Below are 9,341 nucleotides of genomic sequence, written 5' to 3'. Positions count from 1 at the left end.
TTATCTCAATTTCAAAATCAATTTAAGGGGCTTTATTGGTGTGGGAAACATATGTTTACATTGCAAGTGAAATAGATGAAATAGACAACAAAAACTGAACAGTAAACATTACACTCACAGAAGTTCCAAAGGAATAGAGACATTTCAAATGTCATATGTCTATATACAGTGTTGTAACGATGTCCAAATGGTTAAAGTACACAAGGGAAAATAAATAAGCATAAATATGGGTTGTATTTACACTGGTGTTTGTTCTTCACTGGTTGCCCTTTTCTTGTGGCAACAGGTCACAAATCTTGCTGCTGTGATTGAACACTGTGGTATTTCACCCAGTAGATATGGGACTTTATCAAAATTGGATATGTTTTCAAATTATTTGTGGATCTGTGTAATCTGAGGAAATTTGTGTCTCTAATATGGTCATACATTGGACAGGAGGTTAGGAAATGCAGCTCAGTTTCCACATCATTTTGTGGGCAGTGTGCACATAGCCTGTCTTCTCTTGAGAGCCAACAGTGTGACCTTTCTCAATAGCAAGGCTATGCTCACAGTACATAGTCAAAGCTTCTGTTCATTGTGGGTCAGTCACAGTGGTCAGGTATTGTGTACTCTCTCACAGTGGTCAGGCCACTGTGTACTCTCTGTTTAGGGCCAAAGAGCATTCTTGTTTGCTCTGTTTTTTTGTTAATTCTTTCCAAAGTAAATATCTTTTTGTTTTCACATGATTTGGTTGAGTCTAATTGTGTTGCTGTCCTGGGGTTCTGTGGGGTCTGTTTGTGTTTGTGAACAGAGCCCCAGGACCAGCTTGCTTCGGGGAATCTTTTCCAGGTTCATCTGTTACAGGAATTAAATTCCTTTATGTTTTATTTAACTAATTTAATTAAACACTCTGCCCACTCCTAAGAATTTGTAAGACCCTTATTTGCATAAAATGGACAGAGACCAGTCTCAAAATCAATCAGTAGCGTTTATTCTCGAGAGTAGTGAACACGATACAGTTTACCACAGGTTATAAACTGAAAATGACGTCATTAGTTCCAGTACCAACCCGTCTCTTCTCCCAACCTGGTACAAAGGCAGTATCTCAAGCCTTCCCACATCGTCTCCCTACCAATTTAATATAATTTATGACCGAGCCAAGGTCTTCCTGTGTAGATAAGCATTCTAGCCAGTCTGACGATAAGTTCATTCATTTCTACCAAGGAACAGACAGTCTGTAACGGCTTTCTTCTGTTGAAGGAGGAGCGGACCAAAATGCAGCGTGATGGTTACTCATAACTGTGTATAATAATATAATAACTGAGTATAATAACCGAGTGTATAATAACTAGGTATAATAACCGTGTATAACCATGTATAAGAACTAACTGTGTGTGTGTATACTAACTGTGTGTGTATACTAACTGTGTGTGTATACTAACTGTGTGTGTATACTAACTGTGTGTGTGTATATTAACTGTGTGTGTGTATATTAACTGTATGTGTGTATATTAACTGTATGTGTGTATACTAACTGTGTGTGTGTATATTAACTGTGTGTGTGTATACTAACTGTGTGTGTGTATATTAACTGTGTGTGTGTATACTAACTGTGTGTGTGTTTACTAACTGTGTGTGTATACTAACTGTGTGTGTGTATATTAACTGTGTGTGTATACTAACTGTGTGTGTGTATATTAACTGTGTGTGTGTATATTAACTGCGTGTGTGTATACTAACTGCGTGTGTGTATACTAACTGTGTGTGTGTATATTAACTGTATGTGTGTATACTAACTGTATGTGTGTATACTAACTGTGTGTGTGTATACTAACTGTGTGTGTATACTAACTGTGTGTGTATACTAACTGTGTGTGTATACTAACTGTGTGTGTATACTAACTGTGTGTGTATACTAACTGTGTGTGTATATTAACTGTGTGTGTGTGTATACTAACTGTGTGTGTATACTAACTGTGTGTGTATACTAACTGTGTGTGTATATTAACTGTGTGTGTATACTAACTGTGTGTGTGTGTGTATATTAACTGTGTGTGTATACTAACTGTGTGTGTGTGTATACTAACTGTGTGTGTGTGTGTATATTAACTGTGTGTGTATACTAACTGTGTGTGTGTGTATACTAACTGTGTGTGTGTGTGTGTGTATATTAACTGTGTGTGTGTATATTAACTGTGTGTGTGTATATTAACTGTGTGTGTGTGTATACTAACTGTGTGTGTGTATACTAACTGTGTGTGTGTATACTAACTGTGTGTGTGTATACTAACTGTGTGTGTATATTGACTGTGTGTGTATATTAACTGTGTGTGTATATTAACTGTGTGTGTATACTAACTGTGTGTGTATACTAACTGTGTGTGTGTGTATACTAACTGTGTGTATATTAACTGTGTGTGTGTATTAACTGTGTGTGTGTATATTAACTGTGTGTGTGTATACTAACTGTGTGTGTGTATATTAACTGTGTGTGTATACTAACTGTGTGTGTGTATACTAACTGTGTGTGTGTATATTAACTGTGTGTGTATACTAACTGTGTGTGTATATTAACTGTGTGTGTGTATATTAACTGTGTGTGTGTATACTAACTGTGTGTGTATATTAACTGTGTGTGTGTATACTAACTGTGTGTCTCTCTACAGTAGAGTGGAGCAGCGTTTCCACATGTGTGACAGAATGGCCATCTACTTCTTCATCGCTGCTTCCTACACCCCCTGGTAGGTGTGTGTGTGTGTGTATACACCCCCTGGTAAGTGTGTATACACCACCTGGTAGGTGTGTGTATACACCCCCTGGTAGGTGTGTGTGTGTACATCCCCTGGTAGGTGTGTGTGTGTGTATACACCCCCTGGTAGGTGTGTGTGTGTATACACCCCCTGGTAAGTGTGTATACACCACCTGGTAGGTGTGTGTGTGTACACCCCCTGGTAGGTGTGTGTGTGTGTGTATACACCCCCTGGTAGGTGTGTGTGTGTACACCCCCTGGTAGGTGTGTGTGTGTGTGTACACCCCCTGGTAGGTGTGTGTGTGTGTTTGTGTATACACCCCCTGGTAGGTGTGTGTGTGTGTGTGTACATCCCCTGGTAGGTGTGTGTGTATACACCCCCTGGTAGGTGTGTGTGTGTATACACCCCCTGGTAGGTGTGTGTGTGTATACACCCACTGGTAGGTGGGTGTGTGTGTATACACCCACTGGTAGGTGTGTGTGTATACACCCCCTGGTAGGTGTGTGTGTATACACCTCCTGGTAGGTGTGTGTGTGTACACCCCCTGGTAGGTGTGTGTGTGTGTACACCCCCTGGTAGGTGTGTGTTTGTGTGTGTACACCCCCTGGTAGGTGTGTGTGTGTACAACCCCTGGTAGGTGTGTGTGTACACCCCCTGGTAGGTGTGTGTGTGTGTGCACCCCCTGGTAGGTGTGTGTGTGTGTGCACCCCCTGGTAGGTGTGTGTGTATACACCCCCTGGTAGGTGTGTGTGTGTATACACCCACTGGTAGATGTGTGTATACACCCCCTGGTAGGTGTGTGTCTGTACACCCCCTGGCAGGTGTGTGTGTTTGTGTGTACACCCCCTGGTAGGTGTGTGTGTGTGTGTGTGCACCCCCTGGTAGGTGTGTGTGTGTACACCCCTTTTAGATGTGTGTGTGTGTGTGTGTACACGCCTGGTAGGTGTGTGTGTGTACATCCCCTGGTAGGTGTGTGTGTGTGTGTGTACACCCCCTGGTAGGTGTATGTGTGTGTTTGTGCACCTCCTGGTAGGTGTGTATGTACACCCCCTTTTAGATGTGTGTGTGTGTGTGTACACGCCCTGGTAGGTGTGTGTGTGTACATCCCCTGGTAGGTGTGTGTGTGTGTGTGTGCACCCCCTGGTAGGTGTGTGTGTGTACACCCCCTTTTAGATGTGTGTGTGTGTACACGCCCTGGTAGGTGTGTGTGTGTACATCCCCTGGTAGGTGTGTGTGTGTGTGTGTACATCCCCTGGTAGGTGTGTGTGTGTGTGTACACCCCCTTTTAGATATGTGTGTGTACACCCCCTGCTACATTAGTTTTCCTAACCTGCTAAGTCAATTCTCCTAACCTGCTAAGTCAATTCTCCTAACCAACTACGTCAATTCTCCTAACCTGCTACATTAATTCTCCTAACCTGCTACGTTAATTCTCCTAACCTGCTACATCAATTCTCCTAACCTGCTACGTCAATTCTCCTAACCTGCTAAGTCAATTCTCCTAACCTGCTACATCAATTCTCCTAACCTGCTACATCAATTCTCCTAACCTGCTACGCTAATTCTCCTAACCTGCTACGTCAATTCTCCTAACCTGCTACGTTAATTCTCCTAACCTGCTACGTCAATTCTCCTAACCTGCTACGTCAATTCTCCTAACCTGCTACGTCAATTCTCCTAACCTGCTACGTTAATTCTCCTAACCTGCTACGTCAATTCTCCTAACCTGCTACGTTAATTCTCCTAACCTGCTACGGTAATTCTCCTAACCTGCTACATTAATTCTCCTAACCTGCTACGTCAATTCTCCTAACCTGCTACGTTAATTCTCCTAACCTGCTACATTAATTCTCCTAACCTGCTACGTTAATTCTCCTAACCTGCTACATTAATTCTCCTAACCTGCTACGCTAATTCTCCTAACCTGCTACGTCAATTCTCCTAACCTGCTACGTCAATTCTCCTAACCTGCTACGTCAATTCTCCTAACCTGCTAAGTCAATTCTCCTAACCTGCTACGTCAATTCTCCTAACCTGCTACGTTAATTCTCCTAACCTGCTACGTCAATTCTCCTAACCTGCTATGTCAATTCTCCTAACCTGCTACGTTAGTTCTCCTAACCTGCTACATCAATTCTCCTAACCTGCTACATTAATTCTCCTAACCTGCTACGCTAATTCTCCTAACCTGCTACGTTAGTTCTCCTAACCTGCTACATCAATTCTCCTAACCTGCTATGTTAATTCTCCTAACCTGCTACGTTAGTTCTCCTAACCTGCTACATCAATTCTCCTAACCTGCTACGTTAATTCTCCTAACCTGCTACATCAATTCTCCTAACCTGCTACGCTAATTCTCCTAACCTGCTACGTCAATTCTCCTAACCTGCTACGTTAATTCTCCTAACCTGCTACGTCAATTCTCCTAACCTGCTATGTCAATTCTCCTAACCTGCTACGTTAGTTCTCCTAACCTGCTACATCAATTCTCCTAACCTGCTACATTAATTCTCCTAACCTGCTACGCTAATTCTCCTAACCTGCTACGTTAGTTCTCCTAACCTGCTACATCAATTCTCCTAACCTGCTATGTTAATTCTCCTAACCTGCTACGTTAGTTCTCCTAACCTGCTACATCAATTCTCCTAACCTGCTACGTCAATTCTCCTAACCTGCTACGTTAATTCTCCTAACCTGCTACGTTAATTCTCCTAACCTGCTACGTCAATTCTCCTAACCTGCTACGTTAATTCTCCTAACCTGCTACATTAATTCTCCTAACCTGCTACGTTAGTTCTCCTAACCTGCTACGTTAGTTCTCCTAACCTGCTACGTGAACAAAGCATCATTATCGCTACACAGGAACTGACCAATGAAAACGCGTTAACAAACAAAAAACAACACCGCTCAATCAAAACTTTCTGACCAATCACAGAGCGCTGATGTTTCATCCGTCGATTATGATCCACCCACTTATTCCACCAATAACACTGTCGTACACCTTCCATATGAAGTTCCCCATACTGAGACAGAAGGAGTTGTGTGTTTCTAGGTTGATGCTGAGGGAGTTGGGTCCGTGGTCATGTGTTTCTAGGTTGATGCTGAGGGAGTTGGGTCCGTGGTCATGTGTTTCTAGGTTGATGCTGAGGGAGTTGGGTCCGTGGTCATGTGTTTCTAGGTTGATGCTGAGGGAGTTGGGTCCGTGGTCATGTGTTTCTAGGTTGATGCTGAGGGAGTTGGGTCCGTGGTCATGTGTTTCTAGGTTGATGCTGAGGGAGTTGGGTCCGTGGTCATGCGTTTCTAGGTTGATGCTGAGGGAGTTGGGTCCGTGGTCATGCGTTTCTAGGTTGATGCTGAGGGAGTTGGGTCCGTGGTCATGCGTTTCTAGGTTGATGCTGAGGGAGTTGGGTCCGTGGTCATGTGTTTCTAGGTTGATGCTGAGGGAGTTGGGTCCGTGGTCATGTGTTTCAGGTTGATGCTGAGGGAGTTGGGTCCGTGGTCATGTGTTTCTAGGTTGATGCTGAGGGAGTTGGGTCCGTGGTCATGTGTTTCTAGGTTGATGCTGAGGGAGTTGGGTCCGTGGTCATGTGTTTCTAGGTTGATGCTGAGGGAGTTGGGTCCGTGGTCATGTGTTTCTAGGTTGATGCTGCGGGAGTTGGGTCCGTGGTCATGTGTTTCTAGGTTGATGCTGAGGGAGTTGGGTCCGTGGTCATGTGTTTCTAGGTTGATGCTGAGGGAGTTGGGTCCGTGGTCATGCGTTTCTAGGTTGATGCTGAGGGAGTTGGGTCCGTGGTCATGTGTTTCTAGGTTGATGCTGAGGGAGTTGGGTCCGTGGTCATGTGTTTCTAGGTTGATGCTGAGGGAGTTGGGTCCGTGGTCGAGTCACATGCGATGGATTATCTGGATCATGGCAGTTATCGGCTCCACATACGTCTTCTACTTCCACGAGAGGTACCACACACACACACACTCACACGCTCGCATGTACACACACACACACGCTCGCATGTACACACACACCATTCTCCCTGACGTTAATAATCTCAGGTGATGTCACTCCCTGCAGGTATAAACTGTTGGAGTTACTAGGATACGTGGCCATGGGGGCGGGGCCTGCACTTGTCATCCTGTCCATGGTAACACACACACACCATTGATTGTCCAGAAACATTTACCTAAAGTCAATGTTCAAGCTTTCAAAGGAGTTTATCCCCTAAACCCCGATCTTGTGTGTGTTTGTTGCAGGCGGACAGGGCAGGTTTGTGTGAGCTGGCGGTGGGTGGGATTTTCTACGTAGTGGGTGTGGCCTTCTTTAAGAGCGATGGAGTCGTCCCATTCGCTCACGCCATCTGGCACCTGTTCGTTGCCATGGGAGCAGCTACACACTACTACGCTATCTGGAGACACCTGTACACACCTGGACACTGAGACACACCTACCGTGGTGCTAGCTAAACAGGGATCTGGTCCTGTACACACCTGGACACTGAGACACACACCTACCGTGGTGCTAGCTAAACAGGGAATTGAAGGATCTCTGTCCAATTAGAGACAGGAATCAGTCAACTACCAGAAGGATCTCTGTCCAATTAGAGACAGGAATCAGTGAACATTTAACATTTACATTTAAGTCATTTGGCAGACGCTCTTATCCAGAGCGACTTACAAATTGGTGAATTCACCTTATGACATCCAGTGGAACAGCCACTTTACTACCAGAAGGATCTCTGTCCAATTAGAGACAGGAATCAGTGAACTGAAGGATCTCTGTCCAATTAGAGACAGGAATCAGTGAACTGAAGGATCTCTGTCCAATTAGAGACAGGAATCAGTGAACTGAAGGATCTCTGTCCAATTAGAGACAGGAATCAGTCAACTACCAGAAGGATCTCTGTCCAATTAGAAACAGGAATCAGTGAACTGAAGGATCTCTGTCCAATTAGAGACAGGAATCAGTCAACTACCAGAAGGATCTCTGTCCAATTAGAAACAGGAATCAGTGAACTGAAGGATCTCTGTCCAATTAGAGACAGGAATCAGTGAATTGAAGGATCTCTGTCCAATTAGAGACAGGAATCAATGAATTACCATAAAGATCATCAAGGACAAGAACCACCCGAGCCACTGCCTGTTCACCCCGCTATCATCCAGAAGACGAGGTCAGTACAGGTGCATCAAAGCTGGGGCCGAGAGACTGAAAAACAGCTTCTATCTCAAGGCCATCAGACTGTTAAACAGCCACCACTAACAGTGAGTGGCTGCTGCCAACATACTGACTCAACTCCAGCCACTTTAATAATTCAAAATTGATGAAAAATGTATCACTAGTCACTTTAAACAATGCCACTTAATATGTTGATATGGGTTACATATGGCCGTTCGGCCATCGCTCATCCATATATCTTTATGTACATATTCTTTATCCCTTTACACTTGTGTGTATAAGGTAGTAGTTTTGGAATTGTTAGGTTAGATTACTCGTTGGTTATTACTGCATTGTCGGAACTAGAAGCACAAGCATTTCGCTACACTCGCATTAACATCTGCTAACCATGTGTATGTGACCAATAAAATTTGAATTGGATCTCTGTCCAATTAGAAAACAGGAATCAATGAACTACCAGAAGGATCTCTGTCCTTGTCCAATTAGAGACAGGAATCAATGAACTTACAGAAGGATCTCTGTCCAATTAGAGACAGGAATCAGTGAACTACCAGAAGGATCTCTGTCCAATTAGAGACAGGATTCAGTGAACTACCAGAAGGATCTCTGTCCAATTAGACAGGATTCAGTGAACTACCAGAAGGATCTCTGTCCAATTAGAGACAGGATTCAGTGAACTACCAGAAGGATCTCTGTCCAATTAGAGACAGGATTCAGTGAACTACCAGAAGGATCTCTGTCCAATTAGAGACAGGATTCAGTGAACTACCAGAAGGATCTCTGTCCAATTAGACAGGATTCAGTGAACTACCAGAAGGATCTCTGTCCAATTAGAGACAGGATTCAGTGAACTACCAGAAGGATCTCTGTCCAATTAGAGACAGGAATCAGTGAACTACCAGAAGGATCTCTGTCCAATTAGAGACAGGAATCAGTGAACTACCAGAAGGATCTCTGTCCAATTAGAGACAGGATTCAGTGAACTGCCAGAAGGATCTCTGTCCAATTAGAGACAGGATTCAGTGAACTACCAGAAGGATCTCTGTCCAATTAGACAGGATTCAGTGAACTACCAGAAGGATCTCTGTCCAATTAGAGACAGGATTCAGTGAACTGAAGGATCTCTGTCCAATTAGAGACAGGATTCAGTGAACTACCAGAAGGATCTCTGTCCAATTAGAGACAGGATTCAGTGAACTGCCAGAAGGATCTCTGTCCAATTAGAGACAGGATTCAGTGAACTACCAGAAGGATCTCTGTCCAATTAGACAGGATTCAGTGAACTACCAGAAGGATCTCTGTCCAATTAGAGACAGGATTCAGTGAACTGCCAGAAGGATCTCTGTCCAATTAGAGACAGGATTCAGTGAACTACCAGAAGGATCTCTGTCCAATTAGAGACAGGATTCAGTGAACTACCAGAAGGATCTCTGTCCAATTAGAGACAGG

General features: G+C 43.8%; 1 protein-coding gene across 3 annotated transcripts; it reads left to right on the top strand.

Moving 5' to 3' along the window:
• Window positions 1-491: 491 nt before the first annotated feature.
• LOC135534037 (monocyte to macrophage differentiation factor 2-like) lies at window positions 492-8,337 on the top strand. Of its 3 annotated transcripts, none has more exons than XM_064961189.1 (5): window positions 492-1,331; window positions 2,646-2,720; window positions 6,579-6,680; window positions 6,796-6,865; window positions 6,975-8,337. In XM_064961189.1, exons 2-5 carry the CDS (start codon window positions 2,668-2,670, stop codon window positions 7,155-7,157), a joined length of 408 nt encoding a protein of 135 aa, XP_064817261.1. In that variant the 5' UTR covers window positions 492-1,331; window positions 2,646-2,667; the 3' UTR covers window positions 7,158-8,337. The 3 variants fall into 3 exon arrangements, with proteins under 3 accessions (XP_064817261.1, XP_064817260.1, XP_064817259.1); XM_064961188.1 differs by having other exon boundaries at window positions 506-1,282; window positions 5,782-6,680; XM_064961187.1 differs by lacking the exons at window positions 492-1,331; window positions 2,646-2,720 and having other exon boundaries at window positions 5,105-6,680.
• The last annotated feature ends 1,004 nt before the right edge of the window (window positions 8,338-9,341 follow it).

Source organism: Oncorhynchus masou, unplaced genomic scaffold, assembly GCF_036934945.1.
Source record: "Oncorhynchus masou masou isolate Uvic2021 unplaced genomic scaffold, UVic_Omas_1.1 unplaced_scaffold_2936, whole genome shotgun sequence".
In the NCBI taxonomy this organism is placed as follows: domain Eukaryota; kingdom Metazoa; phylum Chordata; class Actinopteri; order Salmoniformes; family Salmonidae; genus Oncorhynchus; species Oncorhynchus masou.
The sequence above is the reverse complement of the archived record's forward strand: the minus strand, read 5'-3'. Positions and strand labels throughout refer to the sequence as shown.